The following is a 20,187-nucleotide window of genomic DNA, read 5'->3' as shown; positions in this document are numbered from 1 at the left end:
CAACAAAAAAAATTCAACCAGTGTAACTGAGATAAATACTGAATACTGGACACTGCAGGTTAAGTTTCATATATTCCTGTTATTTCTTGTAAGGGAATTAGATATAAATTAATTATGGATACAAACAAGCAAGTTAACGACAATTAATGGCCAATGCATTCACATCTTATTTGAATAAAATGCAACCAACTCTTAGATTGAATTAACAAAAAGAAACCTTTTCTACTCACATTTTCAACATTCAAGAAATGTTTAATAAATGTACAGAAACCAACATTATAACAGTAAATCTGCTTTTGTTTTACAATATAAAAACAATACAGTATTGACATAAAAAATAAAGTACAACCAAGATATCTTTAGGTTGAATTAGTAGTAGGTTTACCTGAGAAATTAAGTGCAATCTTTTCAGATTAAATGAGCTGTGGTTTGACCCGCTACTACTCTTATTTTATTAAATACGGAACATCATAAGAACATACCAGAAGTGACAGCAGACAAACTCTGGCAACACACGAACCAAATGGCTGAGGGTGTAATGAACAAAGTTGAAAATGTAAGTAAAGTGTGCCCACTTTTTTAGTCTTTTAGTAGGAAGGGGATTCATATGGCCACATTTGTCACGGTTTACCTGACACATAAAACATTACAAATTGGGGGATGCACTCTCCACTTTAGCCGCCAGATAGTGTTGAATATCTTAAAACCTGTCTTGTGGCAATTAAAACTTTGACCACAGTGTCAGTTGCTATGGAGAGTGGCACTTTCCATTGTTTTTAGCAGACTGCATTGCAAAATGATTACCACCCACCCTCCTTTCATGTGAGCTCCATTCAGGAATGGGGCCATATGTATCCCTTCCCTACTGTAAATACCTTTTAAAAAAAAAAAAACGTTTTAAATAATACTAATATGCTCGGAGTGTTTATTACACTGTTTCTAAGCTTCCGTCTCAAACTGGTCTGTCGACGAACTTGCTCCGCTGTCACTTCTGTTTTGTTGGTTGCATCTTTTTTGGTTTAATGTTAAGTTGTGGCTGTAGCCTTAAGTTGTTGTGTTGAAATTAATGATATTATACTGTGGCGTTTGCATGTGTAGTATGTATCCGCTATTTTTGTTTTGATGACGCCTCTAGTTCCCTCCTGTGGAACTAGAGGGGGTGGCCGGGGACAGGGAAGTCTGGGCATCTCTGCTTAGACTGCTGCCCCCACGACCCAGACTCGGATAAACGACGGAAAAACGGATGGAATGGATGGATGGATGGGACAAGGGCTGTCAAAATTAATGAGATAACTCATGTGACTAATCACACAAAATTATGTACACATTTAGATTAATCATGCAATATATTTTGACCATAAAAGCTCTTTTACCTTAACCGCTATATGGTCAGTGATCAGATCAATGCATAGGTCAGTACAGAAATAAGTCAGGAGATTCCGACTTGTGTGCTCGCTGGTAAATTTCTCTCCAAAATACTGCCTGAAATTTACAAAAAATTCAAGTAAAATGTTTAAAAATGTTCCTGGATGACATTCTCACAATAACATTTAATTTTTATACAAACATTGGGTTCTTTACCTCAAGCGAGTAATCAATTGTGATTAATCATGATTATTCCAAAATACAAAATGTGATATATCTGATTTAAAAAATTAAAAATAAAATTAAAAAAATCATTTGACAGCCCTAATAAAAACACAACAAAAATGGGGGGGGGGGGGGGGAAACAAGAGCCAGAATGCGTAATAGGTAAGAAGTTGCAATGTTGTTGAAATGTTAATACAAAGCTAACATGCACTCTTTAAATTCATGAAACCATTAGCATGTTGGATTGCTTTGAACCTATTTTGATGAATGAAAAATATCAAAATGGCTTCCGCCTTCTTTGATGTTTTACTGAAAGACCCTAAGTGTACTCTAATAAAATATTCCAGATAGTTCTCTGAGAAAGAAAGTTGGTGTGCTAGCCTCACCACTGGAGCAGAAGACCAAATCATCTCAATGGGCTTGTCACTTCCATCACAAGAAGCCAAGAATGAAAGGCGGTCCAAACCGAGAACATTCCTCCTGCGAGGCGGGAAACATTTTTTTTAACGCTTTTCGAAACCAAGTGTGACAATGTCTAACTATTTTTCTTTTTCTCCATCAGCATCACGTGCCCTCGCTTCCTACGTTTAAGCCGTCCATGTCAGTGCAAGACTGGCTGGTGCTGGTCCAGAACTTCATGAAGGCTCTGCAGTATCCTTTTTGGCGGCGGGCCGGCTCAGTCGGCATGGCGACAGATGGTCCGATCGCTTTCAGTCTTTTTGTTTGCACACAAAAGCGACGTGACGAGTCCTTAACACCGCTGTCAGATACAACCACACGGGCACGCAGTTCTTTGAGATCAAGAAGAACCGTCCTCTCTGCGGGTCAGATAGCAACGCAATCACCTTCACTTTGCTCTTTCACTCAACCTCTCATACAACCCCTGGAAAATATGGAATCACCAGACTTGGAGGATGTTCTTTTGGTTGTTTAATTTTGTATAAATAAGCAGATAACAGACATGCCACAAAACTATAGTAATTTCAAATGAAAACTTTCCGGCTATAAGAAAAAGTAAAATAAATCAAGAAAATTAATTATGCTAGTCGGTAACTATTTCATTTTTAGATCGGAGTAAAAAAAATATGGAATCACTCCATTCGAAGTGAAATTTGGAATCATTCAAAACAAAGAAGCAGTAACAGCTTGCAGTCTTTGAGGCATGGATTTAATGAGAAAAAAGTACTCTTCCTCAATCTAACTCCAACATTCTCTGATTGCTGGTGTCAGGTCAGCTTTGCAGGTTGGCGTTTTGTCATGGACTGATTCCTTCTATTTCCACCTCAGATTTTCAATTGGATTAAGATCTGGACTTTTTGGCCATTATTATGGAGTGAAATACTGCCAAAACTCCACAAACACACATAAATGTTTTTACTCAAGTCCAACGATTCGCAAATAAAATAAAAATCTTCAATTAAAAAATTATCCGAAGATATAAAAACAAATTTCTTCAAGTTAAAAGTTTTGTCAGTAATATTCCACCATGCGATCCACACTTGCAGGCAGAGCACTCTGTAATTTGCACTCCACGATGACAGGTGATGCTCCGGAGTCAAGTTAAGGCTCTCAGAGCTACTGTTATTTGCAGATGGTGCCGTCCGCCAAAAATAACAAACAAGAAGCAGGGTAAGGAGTAAAATGGCGGACAGAAGAGAGGGGGAAACAAGTTCAACCTGTAAGTTAACCTGTAAATTTGTCAATCCCTAAACATCCTATGTCAAAAATGTTGATGTAAATTTGTACATTTATTGAACATGTCGTCTTCATAAATCTCATTGGAACAGCACCAAACAAAAGTTCCCCGCATCATCTTTTTGCCCAATTCAAATTTGCGATTCATCACTGATTATGACTTTCATCTAGTCCACGACAGTCCACAATTGCTTTTCCTTAACCCATTGGAATGTTTTTTTTTCTGTTTAGTCTTTAAAGGGAAACTGAACTTTTTTGGAGAATTTTGACAATCGTTCAATCATTTTGAAAGACATGATGACGGATGGATTCTTTTTAATGCATTCTAAATATGAAATAAATGCGATCAAAAATCAGTTTACAATGGAGTCTATGGTAGCCGTTCAATTCTGCCTATAGAGCCCCTAAAAAAACATCCAAACACCTCCATTTGGTTTTATATACTTGATGTAAGTATACAGTATATGTAATGTAGTAACAAGCACATTTATAATTACATTTAGTATTTACGTATTTTGATCATTTTAAGCATACGCGGCCCATTAAGTAAAAAAACGCATCACTGAGTTCATCATCGCTGACTTTTGCTTACTGCAGACTTCATGAGAGCCAACACACATAACAAAACATCACTTACTGTACAAGGTCTGCTGTCATTAAGATGCTGACTGCTAGGATGTTCATATATTCCCATTTAGTTAAAAAATGTCTCATAATCCTCGCAAAGAAATGAGGTGGGAGAGCGAGGGCGGGGGCGAACACGCGCCCTTCGTGTCGTTCTCACTAATTCCAGGTCCTAAATGACTATCAAAGTGTCCCAACTTGTCCGATTATATTCTCAGCCATCTACTTTTCAAGTGAGAGGCATGCCTTATGATCTAGAATAAACTTGCAGGGGAGCGAGGAAGCAGCAGACCACTCGATGATGTAAACATAGGGCCAAATGAAAATGATTACTTCGCCACTATAAATGTTCGTCTGCGTTCGTGAAATGTAAATGGAGTATTGTTGGCGCTTTTTGAATGGTTATTTATTGGATTTTATGGGCAGAATAGAGGACCTCCCATTGGCTCAGCTGTAAGCAGACTTTTATTTACGTTTATTTGATATTTAGAATGCATTTTAAAAAATCCATCATGTCTTTCATAATGATGGTGAACAATAGCCAAACTTGCAAAAAAAAAGTGCAGTTCCCCTCTAATGCCGGATTTTGTTTGGATTGTATTTAAATCCAATATCTTTTAGGTTTCTTATAGTTCAGTTACAGACGGTAATTCCAGTTTCACCCATTTTTTCTTCATTTGACGTGCTGTGCATTTTCTGTTTTCGACATTGCTTTAAGTTTGTTGTTTTGATGTTTTCCTTGCCCTTTACAAACTTCACATGCTGTTTGTACTTGGCCAATGACCAATCAACTTCTTTTACACCATGGCGTGATGATGATAGGGGCTGTAACGATTAATTTTAGCAATGATTCAATTTGATTCAATATTTGTGTTTGCCGATACAATTCAGGGACAATCTCATTATTTTAGAACGATTCGATCCGAAACGATTCAGTGTGACTGAAATAAATAATGGATACTGGACACTGCAGTGGAAGTTTCCTATATTCCTTTTATTTCTTGCAGGGTAATTACCGTATTTTCTGGACTATAGAGTGCTCTGATATATAAACCGCACCCAATACATTTTAGGGGGGAAAAATGTTTTTCCATGTATTAGCCGCACCAGACTATAAGCTGCTGTGTTGCAAAATGAGTTATTTACACAGAAAGATTGTGTAAATGTTTATTTAAATAACTTAATTGTTTTCAAACGGTGCGTGTATCACGGCTGTATAACGGCTGATCAAACAAAACAGAAGTCATCATCATGGACCCACTAGCTGTGGAAGCTAGCTCTCCAATCAGTTAAACAGACTCAATAAATCCACAATGACGTTTTGGTGAATTTACTGAGGAATTTGTGAAACTTAAAAAAAAAAAAATGCCATTGTAAGTTAATCATCCTAACAGACGCATGTAAAGGTGTTTGCATATTAGCTGATGCTAAAGACACTAGCTTGATTACATTACAATAGCTCGTACAAATATGCATGAAAATACGCCGACAGACATCACATGGGACAATTTAGTAAGTATGAATTGTTTTAGATGTACTGTAAAACTTACAAGTGTTGCTTGGAGTGATGAATGAAGAATCCATACGAGCAGGAATGCTATGGACGATTAGAAGACGGAACGGCACTAAAGAGTTCACCCGGCAGCACCTGCAGTGAGCGAACCATAGCACAAACAATAACACCATATGAGTGTATTTGCTTGTTTTTTTTAACTATTTGCATTATCGCCGTCAGTGAAGAAAAATCCTTAAATTAGTCGCACCGTTTTATAAGCAGCAGGGTACAAAGTGTAGGAAACAAGTAGTAGCTTATAGTCCGGAATTTACGGTAGGTATATATGAATTATGGATACTAACAAACAAGTGAACAACAATTAATGGCCAATGCATTCACATGTATTTGAATAAAGTCCAACCAACACTTTAGGTTGAACAAGAGGAAAACCTTTTCTGCTCACAATTTCAATATTCAAGACATTTTCAATTAAACTACAGTAACCAAAATTCTAACAGTGGATTTACCTGCTAAATAAAGTTCCCAGGTCCGGCCATACAGTATTTGTTCTCCGCCTTGGCGTGTCCCAGGTGTGCGGAAGCATGCATGCCTCCTCATCCCTGTTGAAGGTGTTGGCTCCTCGCTTCCTAATTTCCATAGCCTCCTCCATCTCTTGTATTTATTTGTTTCTGATGAAATTACTTTTCCTTGGCTGCCATGTTGTCGCTTTGTGTTGTGTTCCGAAGTCGGTGCATCGCAGTAACTTGCTCCGCTGTCGCTTCCGTTGTCTGTTGCGTCTTTTGTGCGTTAAAAGTTGTGTTGTAGATTTATATTACTTAATTTTGTTGTGTGTATTTGTTATGGATTTTGCTATTGTGCTGTAGCTGAAAGTTTGTGTTGTAATGATATTGTCTTGTGGCGTTTGCGTTTGACCTTTTTCGACCACCCTCGGTATTCGGCTATCCGCCATTTTTGCTTTGATGGTGCCGCAGACGGGCAAAATAGACCTAAAGTTTAACGTCCTTATCATTAAAAGTGCTGCATTTTATATAACGATAACATTCATTAATTCCTGTTTAAAACGATCTTGAATTTATACGTATCTTCCGGAAGGCAAACTTGCCAAGTACCGAACAATATAGTTGAAATTTAGGGATATAAATCAATCTATCAATATATCGCTCAATCATTACCCTCCTAATGATTATCCTTTGACATTAATGAAACTTACTGACTAACACAATTTATTTTCTTAGTTTCTTTTCGTGTTTTTAAAGCCAGAAAGTTGCCATTTGTAATGATTATACAGCAGTTATGGTTACGTCTGTTATCTGCACTTTTCTACAAAATTAAACAAATGAATCAACATTCACCAAGTCTGCTAATTCCATAATTTTTGACAAGGGTTTTAGCTGGAATAATGACAATCTCTGAGCTGGCGGTTCATATGTCAGGTCACATGGTGTGAGGCGATTGCCTTATATGGCATCACAGTGAAGTTAGAAACAAAAAAGTTGTATCTCCTGTCCACAGTTGTACCTTCAAAGTGCCCAGGGAACTTGAAGCATCTTGTCTAAACCTGAACTAAACTTATTTGCTGAATTTGACTGTTTTTTGTTTGGTTCCTGTAAATACTGCCCTCTATTGGTATGGAGGAGGAAAGTGTTGTAATGAAGAAAACATACTTGCATGAATACAAACACATCTATACATGGAGGAGTGAAGGGAGAGTAAAAGAAAATATTTGTTTGAACCCTGATGTCATCTTCCTTTGCCAGGTTGATGGAGACTGCACGAGAGATGATCAGGGAGTCTCTGCCAATTAAATGTCTGGAAGCTGTCATCTTGGGAATGTATCCTTTTCCAACTCACACTTGTGTGAGAATTACAACAACAAGCCGCACTTTGACCTCACCCTAATTGTACGCCTTGACCCCCCCCAAATGGGGACACAGCTTTTTGTTTGCCACATGAACAAACTGTCCCCCAATTAACTGGTAATACGCACATGCATGCATGCGCGCACACACGCACATAAGTGGACCATGAGGCCACATGTCTGTGTGTTTGTGGAATCTACAAGACAACCCGTTGCACTCGAACACACCACGCCGCCATCCAACCTTGTTACTAGGCAACAAGAGCTCACTTCAAAGTTCACCACTCCCCTTTACTGTCTCTCAGAGACACACATACATACACATGGCTTAATTATTTTTTGTAAATAAAAGCTTTTTTAGTTGTAATCAGCTTTACTTATTAATATACACTGAACAATGGCCTTTTAGTTTGGCTGAGGAAAGCTTGTTTTTATTGGGTGGGGAGACATTTGTACGCTTGTGACTCGTGTGTGAGTCTCAGCAGGCAAGCGACTTTATCCCAGGGCTGAATTGGGAACCAGAAGAAAGGAAAGACAAATAAGAGTGAAATACAGGAAGAAGCAAAGACAAACAAGCATGATAAATAATAGAGGGAAGTGACAAAACGTAAGCTATTTACGGTAAAAAAAACAAAACAAAAAACAAACTACAGTTATGTCTAAAAATATATTATTCAGTGCACAAAAATAAGAAGGCAGGCCCCAGCGAGAATTGAACTCGCGACCCCTGGTTTACAAGACCAGTGCTCTAACCACTGAGCTATGAGGCCTAGTACGTTGCAACTCAGTTGTTCTTTCATTTTGTTCAGCACCTCCTGGCGGCTGTTGCCTCATGTACGATGACCATAGATTGCGATAAATACGATAAACTTGGGACCAAGTGAGACACAACTAAATGTAGATATTTGTAGGTGTAAATAGGAAATGTACAACTACAAGTGGTTGTTTGTTAGTGTTAGTAGGGGATTAAGATGAAGAGAAGCTCTGTTTGTCGTGTGTCATATGACAAGAACAACCATTAGCATGCCTCGCAGGAGGTGTTTTAGATCAATAAACCATTCACTGGCGACGACATGAAGTGGTTATTAATAGTTTTACATATAGAACTTCCCTGGATCAGCAGAGTAGCTGGAGGACACGCCGTTCTTCCTCGCCGTGACTCGTTAGCTTGTCTCATTTCAGCATTCAAAGCTAATGCTATTGAACGTTGCCAGATGGAAAATGACAAATTATCGTGCCAGAATTAAAAAGAAATGGTTGTATTCTGAGGGAAATTATCGCACACACCCGATTTGATGTTTTACAGGACCATCTGCAACAGCAAAAAGGACCACAGACCGAGTATAGTGTATTTAAATTTGTAGTTTAACTTATATTAAATAGCATTTTTGAGGAAAAAGGCGTCCCCACTTGGCTTGTAAATCAGAGTGCAGTGCAGGATGTTGTCATATGTGTTTGCTAATAGTCTTGTAATGAAGTACAAGGACATGTTTGTAATATCGATCGTGCAGAGGGTTAATATATTGTCCAAATATTATATTATTGTACATCTGGCAACGGGGACATAATGATTGACCCTGCAGCTCATATTCGAGTTCCACTTCATGCTGTCACAATTTGAAATTCCTTCGACAGAATTGCATAATTTGATTAGGCTTGCTGCTCAGTGCAAAATGTACATTTTATATTAAAAACGTGCATACATGTTTATCTTAAAGTGAAAGTTGAGTCCTATATTGTCCTTGTGTCCTACTATACTGTATTTATTAGTTGTATGTACTTTTGTGTTTTTACTTTCACCTTTAAAAATGACTTATTTTGCAATTGTTTTCTTTTTTCAGTACAACCTTCCAATGTCTGACTGTACAGTTATTTTTCATTCTTACACAATGGGCCTAGAATCATAGTAAAAAATAGTATTTATGAAATGTAAACACTCCCAGAAATGATTACTTGTAATATTTGTTTGGTGACGTGTACAAATGTATGTCTTCCTTACATCCGCCTTGCAGCTACATGACCAACGGCCTGATGTCTCTAGAAAGATTCCCCATCAGCTTTAAGACTCACTTCTCAGGTCACTGCTTCCATCACGTCGTGCTCGGCGTCTACTGCAATGGACGCTACGGCTCGCTCGGCATGAGCCGCCGGCCGGACCTCATGGACAAGCCGCTTATCCACCGAACCCTCGGCGAGCTGGTGGCTGAGTTGGAAAGCTCCTACAAACGATACCAGCACATCCTCAAGAAGGTAAAGAGAGTATAAGCACTACATCGCCAAAGAACAGTACTGCATTGCTACTATTTTTTCGATCATATATCATTAGTCTCACATTCATAGTAACAATACATACAATAGGGGGCTGCTGCTCAGATGGTAGACCAGACGGCCAGAAACTTGAGGGTTCCTGGCTCCTGACGTAGGGGTCATATCATTATAACTTATGTCCGGACTACAAACAAGATGGTGGCTTTTCTAATAAAAACCACAGAAAATAAATGCCGGCCGGACGTGACGTTTGCCAGCTTCCGGTGTCCCCCACGAGCCCCGCTTTAAGAGATGTCTCTATTACTTCTACTGTGTATGAATGTTTAAATGTGAGCTTTGATGACGTTATTACGTCTGCGTTAAGGGAAGTGTTCAATGTTAGGTTTGCCGCTATCCAAGTGTAGCAAACAATTTTTAAGTTTTGATGAGGGGGAATAGGTAGTTAGACATTCTTAATTTAATTTCAGCAACTTTATTATTGAAATGTAACTGCTATATTTATTGTATAGTAACATTTTGATCCTCAGGTCACTTAAACTTAATTTTTTTTTTTGCAAATAATCATTAACTTGCTACACATTGCAAAAAAGTTGGCACACGTGCATGTTCACCACTGTGTTACATGGCCTTTCCTTTTAACAACACTCGGTAAACGTTTGGGAACTGATGAGACCAATTTTTAAAGCTTTTCAGGTGGAAATCTTTCCCATTCTTGCTTGATGTACAGCTTAAGTTGTTCAACAGTCCGGGGTCTCCGTTGTGGTATTTTAGGCTTCATATTGCGCCACACATTTGGACTACAAGCAGGCCAGTCTGGTACACTCACTCTTTTACTATGAAGCCACGTTGTTGTAACACGTAGCTTGGCAGTGTCTTGCTGAAATAAGCAGGGGCGTCCATGGTAACGTTGCTTGGATGGCAACATATGTTGCTCCAAAACCTGTATGTACCTTTCAGCATAAATGTGCCTTCCTTCACAGATGTGTAAGTTACCCATGCCTTGGGCACTAATACACCCTCATACCATCACAGATGCGGGCTTTTGAACTTTGCATCGATAAAAATCCGGATGGTTCTTTTCCTCTTTGTTCTGGAGGACACGACGTCCACAGTTTCCAAAAACAATTTGAAATGTGGACCACAGAACACTTTTACACTTTGCATCAGTCCATCTTAGATGACATCGGGCCCAGCAAAGCTGGCAGGGTTTCTGGGTGTTGTTGATAAATGGCTTTCGCTTTGCATTGTAGAGTTTTATGTGGTGATATCCTTTACACACTGATGTCGCTTTTTGATGCAGTACCGCCTGAGGGATCGAAGGTCCGTAATATCATCGCTTACATGCAGTGATTTCTCCAGATTTTCTGAACCTTTTGATGATATTACGGACCGTAGATGGTGAAATCCCTAAATTCCTTGCAATAGCTGGTTGAGAAATGCGACAATTTGCTCACGCATTTGTTGACAAAGTGGTGACACTTGCCCCATCCTTGTTTGTGAATGACTGAGCATTTCATGGAAGCTGCTTTTTTACCCAATCATGGCACCCACCTGTTCCCATTTAGCCTGTTCACCTGTGAGATGTTCCAAATAAGTGTTTGATGAGCATTCCTCGACTTTCTTTTTTGAAACTTGTTGCAGGCATCAAATTCCAATTGAGCTAATATTTGCAAAAAATAATAAAGTTTTCCATTTCGAATGTTAAGTATCTTGTCTTTGCAGTCTATTCAATTGAATATAGGTTGAAAAGGATTAGCAAATCATTGTATTCTGTTTTTATTTACGATTTACACAACGTACCAACTTCACTGGTTTTGGGTTTTGTAGTAGTATCACTGCTACTACAAGTGGCATCACTGCTAGTGGTATCAGAGTTTTTGATACCTGGTCATTATCAAATAATCATGCAAACTTTAAACGTCACTGTGTTGTCGTTGGACGCTGTAATTACAACTAAAGTTAAGTGAGTGATGCTATGTGACCCCCAGGTGAAGATCGGCCTATACGTGCCTCATGACCCCCACGTGTGTCAGTCCATAGAGTGGAAGTATTTGGTGCTAAACGCTGCAAAACTGGGCCCTCAGGAGATGAAGCGGGAGCTGGAGAAACATGGCCGTGACATGAGGATGAAGGTACTGTACACACACACACTACTCATGCCGAAATCAATAATCAATACTTTGATGATAAATGGTGTATTTATCAATCAATGTTGGTCACAGAAATCAAAACATTGACTGTACTTTCAAAGCAATAGATGACTAAAAGTGTGTCTGTGTAAGTAGCAAGACATGAACTAGGCTGCAGTGCAGGCTATATAGGTCAGTCATTTGTCAACACACACATGCATGCACACACACGTACACACACACACACACTTTCAGCTGTGTGTCAAGCTTTGTTGTAATCACTGTTGAGTCCCAAAGAATGACATTTGTTTATATAAATAGACTTCAGTGTTTTTGTTTCTGCTCTGCAAGGTTTGACGTGTTATTTATGCTTTGCTAATCTTGTTTTGTATGTAATGTTTTCTTTGACATTATTATTGAAATAAAGATTACAAAAAAAAAAAACATGGTGACAGTGAAGGCGTGCAAGAATATAACTGCCGTAAAACAAGTTGACAGGAAGTGACATAGTTCATGCGCATGTGTGGACCAATCGTGTCTTCCGAAGTTCCGGTACCGATTGTGTAGTGACGGCGCTCAGTCCGCTCAATCCTTCTTCTGCCGTTTATCCGAGGGCGGGTCGCGGGGGCAGCAGCCTAAGCAGAGAAGGCCAGACTTCCCTCTCCCCAGCCACCTAGTCCAGCTCCTCCCGAGGATCCTGTGGCATCCCCAGGCCAGCTGGGAGACACATAGTCTCCCCAACGTGCCCTGGGTGTTTCCCGTGGCCTCCTATTGGTCAGACATAAACATCTTCCAAAGGAGGCGACCGGGGGGCATCCTGACCAGATGCCTGAACCACCTCATGTGGATCCTCTCAATGTGGAGGACCTTTACTTTGAGCTCCTCACCCTATCTCTAAGGGAGAGCCCCGTCACCCGACGGAGGAAACTCATTTTGGCTGCTTATACTTTCCGTCTCAACTCAAAGCTCATGACCATAGGTGAGAATGGGAACATTTTTAAAGGTTAAAAGGCTCCAAGAATTACACACAAAACATAAACAAGCTCTGTTATATTACAAATATTATCTATGAAAACTTAGGTGGCATTGAATATTATTAAAATGCAATTATGAGCCGGTGTTCAGTCGATGTCTGTGTGTGTGTATATGCCCATTGTTTTGGGTGTGTTGATGTAGTGTTCATGTTCATAGGCCTGGGGCCGTTCTGCATGCAAGCAACAGTTCGACTCCAGGTGTCGTTGATGAGGGAGGGACGTCAAAAGCGACCATCATTGAGGTGTCCTCGGGGATGTTTTCAGAACAGCCTGCTCCTGTTGTTGGAGCGTCAAGGCCATTCAAGGGAGTCAAATCGTAGATTAGGATTTTTGTTTTTCCGCGAGCAGACATTACAATGGCTTGTCTGTTCTATTCGTCCATGCTGGCCCTCATATCCAATTTTTCCCTTACCTTTCCCTTAAGCATGCGCATAAAGGCAAATATTTTAAATATTTGCCTCGTACTAAATATTAATTGAAAGCAGCTGCTTTGTATGCCTTGTGTACAAGTAAGTAGTGATTTAAAATTATGTTTATTTCATTGTATCTTCTGACCAGAAAGCATGTAAACAAATATAGTGTTAGAAAGTTCACATAGTATATTAACGGACAGTAAGCATATAGACAAATAAAGCTTGAGGAAGTTCACATTGACGCAAACAATGTTAGCTTAACTTTCCATTTTAATCACTGTTTTACGCTACTGGTTGCTTTTTTCATGAAAGCAGCGAAATTCGACAATACACAGGCTATACTTCTGATTAAATTATTTATATTTCTAAAACAAACCTTACTTTCCTGGCTTGACTTGCACAAACACAATGTCTTACCTGGAAGTGCTCCCATCTGGAACAACTTAGACTTAGAAAATCTTTATTGTCCCCGAGGAGCAATTTGGTTTGCAGCAGTAGTCATTAAAAAACAAGGTTCAACAGTAAAACGAGGTACAACAGTAAAAAACAAGGTGCAACAGTAAAAACGAAGTACAACAGTAAAAACAAGGTACAACAGTAAAACAAGGTACAAATACATACAATACATACAACATACAAACCATCATGAAAGCATTGAGCTAAAAACTAAAAACATTTGTAAAACAATTAAAAACGAATCATCACACGTCGCTTCCTACTAAAGTGACTGCATAGCAGCTAAGCTTGTTTAAGAAGCTCATTTATAAAGGCAACAGCTGAGGGAACAAAGGGTCTTATGTATCTGTTGTTTTTGGCCTTTCTATTAGTAGGAGCGTACCTGCATCCCGAGGGTAAGAGTCTAAACTCTGAGAAGAGAGGGTGCTGATGGTTGACCAGAATTGCCTTTGCCTTCTGGATGACTCTGGCCTGATAGATCTGGTTCAGGGGGTTCAAGGTAGTGCCTATGGTCTTTTGGCACACCTTGATTATACCACCCAATCTATTTTTATTGGCCACACTGAGGTTACCAAACCAGGAAGTGATGGAATAAGTTAAAATAGATTCAATACAAGATGCATAGAACATCCTAGATCCAATAAGGATGATTCTGATTAATTCAAACGGTAATATTTACAATTATTCTGACTTTGTGCAAAAATATAATATGCTACGACCAGAAAAAGACTTCCTTCTGAATAACAAAAACTCCATTCTGACAGTGATAAACATGTATCAAAATATAGATATTTGCCCATTGATCAATGGTATAAATGTATTTGATAGGAAGTGCAATAATAAACATCTTCAGTGACAGACCAAAACATTACAGTTGGTCAGTACAGATGGAATAACATTTTAAATGACATTGACTGGAAAAAAGTGCTGTAAAAAAATCCAACTAACAAATACTGTGTCCTTAACAAAACAAAAGACGCGGCATTTAAATTATTGCACAGCAGATACCCAACCAATAATTATTTACAAACGTTTAATAATGACATTGATATGACTTCCACTTGTTCATTGCTTCTTTTACAGTCTATGTGTACTTTTATTTGGGGTTGAAATGGAAAACAAATATAATGTCCTTCTACTTTATTCTCCAAAACGTCTTCACAGTCATCAAAAATACACTGTAAATCTCCTCACTCTTGCTAAATATTGCATTCAGAAATGCAAATGTGCCAATAAATCACCAAGACTGTATGAATTGAACGTCTAACTTAAAATACTTTTTGTACACCATCAGGAAGCCAAAACAAAAAAGCTATAAAAGCAAAAGACATTCTTAATGAACATAACATTAAACATTTATTAGATTAACTATGCCTATTGATTTCTTTCCCTTATGTCTGTTATTTTGTACTGTATTTTCCTTTGTTATATTTTGAAAGTTTTTGTGAAAATTTTTTATATATATATATATATATATATACATATACAGTATATATACAAAGCACTACAGTTTGCATCAATTTAGCACTATGCTAATGCTAAGGTTTGCATCGTTGCCATCAGGATAATGATGGCATGCAAACAGCATTATGTGCAATAGTTTGTGTGTACATGTTTGTTATTGAGTAAAGTTGTATATAAGATACACTGGTATAAAGGTTTTATAGGACAAAATAAAACAAACATGACCACTGTGACCCACTTATTTGTAATCACATGAACAGCTGGGAGCAGTTATTCATGTGAGCCACGAAAAGTCTTGGCCATGCATGCTGAGTTAAAAAAATATATTTTACTGACTCCTAAACTTAATACACGCTTACACTTTATGCTGTATTCCTTCTTACACACACACATACAATACATTATTAATCCATCGTTGTATTCATCATGGTGGCAGTGGTTGTGGTTGATGTCAGCTGATGATGATAATGATGATGATTCCGGCGGCTACACAGTCAACTTTACATGATATGACATCTATCGATATTAACAATGATTTATTTCTCTGTACTTTATTTAGATCCTCAAGTCGTCCAGTGCTCAGTCTCCAATCAAGGAGCGAAGCCGCGGGAAGTCTCTGTCTCCACGCCGCCGCCAAGGCAGCCCACAGCGCCGCCTCATGCACCGCAGAGACAAATCGTGAGTGTCCTCCCTGAAATGCTGCTGTCTCATAGATTTAACACCCCCAAGTCTCATTGTCCTGACAACACACACACACACACACACGCGCGCTCGCACACTTAACATGTACTCCTGAGGGGCAAGTACTCAACTGAAACTTTTCATAATGACATTTCATCATGTTCATCATTAAACTGTATCTTGTTTATCTTCATCATGTTCATTATTGCCATTTCATCATGTTATTCATAACACTTTATAATGTTCACCATTATCATCTTGTATCATGTTCTTTATCATATCCATTATAGTCATGACACTTGATCACGTTCATTAGGACATTTTATTGCAGTGCTCTTTACTATGACACGTTATCAAGTTTCTCATTATCATGACATTAATCATGTTCCTCTTTATCATGTTTATTATCATTATGGCACTTTATCTTGTTAAGAAATGTTATGTTTCTCTTTATCGTGACACTAAATCATCTTTGGATTGATCATGGCACTGTGCCATGTTCATCATTGACTTTTCATCATGTTTTTCTTTATCATACTTACGTCATCATGGTTATCTTGAACATGACAGCTTCTCATTACCAAGCTTCTCTTTATTACGTTGATCAATTTAATGACAGGTTTATGTTCTAATTCAACTTTTTATTCATGACAATCATGTGTAACTATTATGATTCATAACACTTTGTTAATCAATTCATCAACAAAAGGATCTTTTAATAACTCTAATTAGGACATGCTGCATGTGTGTGACTGATGCTGGCACACACACATGAACACCCTGTCAGCTGTGCGTTGAGATGAAACACGAGCTGACTTGGACGACAGCTGCGAGTCGCCAAGTTGGCATGCAGCAGAATTAATGTTGACGCAGCATCGTCTGACCTTTACTGTGTGTGTGTGTGTGTGTGGTGTGCAAGGTCACATGACCCAAGCAGTGTCTCTAGAAGTCAAAGCATAGCAACACTGCTTGTTATTTGGCTGTATGAGGTCTATATGTAGACACACACACACACTAATGTGTTGACATTGGTGACCTCATGAAACAGGAAGTGAGTAAGACTTTGTCACAGCTGTGGAGCAGCTTTTAGAGATGAAGAAACACAAACAAGTTCTGACTATGCCAGACAAATCATAAATAACGTTTACGTTGTTCCGTTCTCCAGGCCGGCGTCAGTGGAGAAGAAGCCTCCAGAACTCAGCACGCTCAACGATGGCTACCAGATAAGAATCTGACCCGGTCTGCTCGAATCCTTTCAGCAGTATCGTTCCCAGCCAAAGATGGGATGAACTCAATCATTTTGTAGCAAATCCTCCCGGACACAAGTTCTACCGTCTCAATGGACCATATCATTTTGAGAGATGGAGCTGAGTGCTCACATCTTCACGTTTCTTCCATCCTTTAGTCATGTCTGCCTAATGAGGAGGAAACATCTTGATGCTCTTCACTCATGTTGATTGGCACATTTACTCCATGACTAGAAGAGGAGGAGCTTCACAGGAAAACATGATCAATAACATCAATCAATCAATGAAGATGTCTCTTTTTAACATATACGGTTAGAAATGAATTATCGTCGACAAGAACCTCAAACTTTCTGTCATGAAGAAAGGAAGTAGTGCTGATTTGAAAACCCAGGACTCTTTAACTAGTTCTTTTAGCACCGCCCACCCCATGGACACGGGTGTACATACTTAACACATGCATATGTGTGTGTATGCATGTATGTATACACACCCAGGGGCGCCGCTAGGGATTTTGGGCCTCATGAAAATAATCTTTACAGGGCCCCCAACACAGTGTCATTATTTTTTCTGTATTATAATTTCATCATCATTAGGGGCCTCTCTGGGCCCCCCTCCATTGTGGGCCCCTAGAATCCGTCTCCTTTACCCCCCCTTTTCGGCGCCCCTGTACACACCTAACATGTATATGAGGGATGCACAATAGTTTTTTCATGAAAGCAAAACAGCTATTATTTCCTGGTTCTCAAGACCGATACCAATAACTCATTTACCGTATTTTTCAGGTTATAAGTCGCAGTTTTTTTCATAGTTTGGCCGTGGGTGCGACTTATACTCCGGAGCGACTTATGTGTGAAATTATTAACACATTACCGTAAAATATCAAATAATATTATTTATCTCATTCACGGAAGAGACGAAGCAAAATGTCAGCAATCGTCACACACACACACGTCAACCAATAAGAATTCGACGGGGAAGGGTCATGGCAGAAGTGCATTGTGGGTCATGGGATGCTAACTGCTATATGCTACTGCCGTAGCTATTAAAATGGATCATTTCTACATTGGCGGTAACTTATAAAAACTGAACAAAAATGGCACCGAAAAGGAAATCATATACTGCAGATTACAAGCTGGACGTAGTGAAATATGCAGCAGAGAACGGCGATCGAGCAGCAGGAAGAAAGGACGCTAGCGGTGCATACCAGGAGCGACAACGAGGAAGAAGATTTCATGGGATTTAGCGATTAGGAGTGACAGATTGTTTGGTAAACGTATAGCATGTTCTATATGTTATAGTTATTTGAATGACTCTTACCATAATATGTTACGTTAACATACCAGGCACGTTCTCACTTGGTTATTTATGCGTCATATAATGTACACTTATTCAGCCTGTTGTTCACTATTCTTTATTTATTTTAAATTGCCTTTCAAATGTCTATTCTTGTCGTTGGGTTTTATCAAATAAATTTCCCCCAAAAATGCGACTTATACTCCAGTGCGACTTATGTTTTTTTCTTTCTTTATTATGCATTTTCGGCCGGTGCGACGTAAACTCCGGAGTGACTTATAATCCGAAAAATACGGTATATGTATAATTTTTTTTATGTACGTTTAAGTGTAGTTTGTGCACACCAGGAAAGAGTCGGTATCTTCATCGATGGGAAAAGGCTGGTCGCAGATCGCTTTAGTCCGAGGGTCGTCTCTGGAAAACTTTTTGCATTTTTCAAACGCTGCGGCGACTGAATCAAGCCCCGGGCCTTTCTTTGCAGCTGGATTTGGGGCAGTTTCTTTAGCTACAGGCGTCTTCGTAGGCTCTCAGATCACCGCTGTAGCCATGCTGGTGTTTCAGGTGGCGAGTAAGGTTTGATGTGTTCAAGAATGATGGTTTCTTTCCCACCTCCTGGAATGTTTGTAGAACATTTGGTGCAAATAGCACAAGAAAAGCCTTGAAACAGTAAAGAAGTCCCGCACGATTGACACAACATATTTTTACAATTAATTTAGGGGATGTTGACAAGAGGCAACTAATCTCACCTCAATGGAGCCTTTTTTTTTAAATTCAGTTATCAGCTACTTTTAATGTTATCGAATTTGTGCGTGTGATGTCATAAAACACTACATTGGTTCAAATTATCGTGCAGCCTTAATGCCTACATGTGTTAAGTTTGTACACATCATGCTTGTACATGAACAGATATACGTGCCTATACATGTACATGCTTAACATTTGTGTATACAGTCAAGGATAAAATCGTTCATTTCATACATCTGGAAATCTGGACTTTGTTCCTAAGTTTTTTCTTGACACAATAAGATCATGTACAATAAGCATTATTGTAAAAAGAAATATATGTCAAAATTTGTCAGAGATATGAATCATTTCCAGCTTGACTGTATGCACATGTAGGTGTGCACATGATACGCCAGTATTTGCTGTAGTAATTGTTTTTAGTAGTGGTACTGAGTTGAATGTTTGAGGTTCCACAAGGAGCTATGCACACGTCCACGTCTTCCAGGGCGGAGGAGGCGGAGCCTGAGCACAAACCCTAGAGCACATTTTAATGACAGTCTTATGGTTTAGCTGAATGTTGGTCACATGACTGTGATGGTTAATTAACGCAGGATGAACATGATGTGAGTTTTTAAAAGTGTTGAATGTTTAATTTCAAAGGATTGTGTTGATTTTGTGCGTTCTTGTCAAGGCCGTATTTCAGCATTTCAATCTTCATACAATCCTGCAAATGAATTGTTACTGTCATTGATGTGAAACATTTCAAATCAATTTTTTTATACGTGACAAAAAACATCTCAGTGTTTTAAAATGTAAAGCAAAGTGAACAAGCTGAGCATGTTTTGTTTTAAATGTGCTTTTGTGTCTCCGTGGCAACAACGTGACACCTTTCAACCCCCAAAGTAATTACTGGAGTTATTGTTACATAAGACTGTTACTGCATGTTTTTAATTTTTCTTAATTAAAATAAAACCTAAAACCTGGTCATTTGATTAAGCACACATTCTAACTATTGGTACACCCAACACAATAAAATCACTTCCATTTGCAGAAGTTTGGAGCGTCATCAAGGATGCAACATGTCATACTCGCACAGCTTGACAGTTGATAAAGTAATCGGCTTAACTGCAGTTGTGTGTGTGTGTGTGTGCGTGTGTGGCCACAGTATATGCGCAGGCTGCAGCTTTATGGAAATA

General features: G+C 38.9%; 1 protein-coding gene and 1 non-coding gene across 3 annotated transcripts in view; one reads left to right on the top strand and one right to left on the bottom strand.

The window, feature by feature from the left end:
• Positions 1-20,116, top strand: part of vash2 (vasohibin 2) — a 31,026-nt gene extending 10,910 nt beyond the window's left edge. The window contains exons 3-9 of one of the 2 annotated variants that reach the window (XM_061929201.1): positions 2,153-2,241; positions 2,358-2,414; positions 7,183-7,257; positions 9,296-9,533; positions 11,540-11,683; positions 15,607-15,725; positions 16,894-20,116. In XM_061929201.1, coding sequence (XP_061785185.1) covers positions 2,153-2,241; positions 2,358-2,414; positions 7,183-7,257; positions 9,296-9,533; positions 11,540-11,683; positions 15,607-15,725; positions 16,894-16,963 — 792 coding nt within the window. In that variant the 3' untranslated portion in view covers positions 16,964-20,116. The remainder of the gene's footprint in view (positions 1-2,152; positions 2,242-2,357; positions 2,415-7,182; positions 7,258-9,295; positions 9,534-11,539; positions 11,684-15,606; positions 15,726-16,893) is intronic. The other variant, XM_061929199.1, reaches the window with a different exon arrangement.
• On the bottom strand, positions 7,981-8,053 carry trnat-ugu (transfer RNA threonine (anticodon UGU)). The gene has a single exon. It is a non-coding gene; the product is annotated as a tRNA-Thr (tRNA).
• Positions 20,117-20,187: the final 71 nt, after the last annotated feature.

Source organism: Nerophis lumbriciformis, linkage group LG34 (assembly GCF_033978685.3).
Source record: "Nerophis lumbriciformis linkage group LG34, RoL_Nlum_v2.1, whole genome shotgun sequence".
Lineage (NCBI taxonomy): Eukaryota > Metazoa > Chordata > Actinopteri > Syngnathiformes > Syngnathidae > Nerophis > Nerophis lumbriciformis.
The sequence above is the reverse complement of the archived record's forward strand: the minus strand, read 5'-3'. Positions and strand labels throughout refer to the sequence as shown.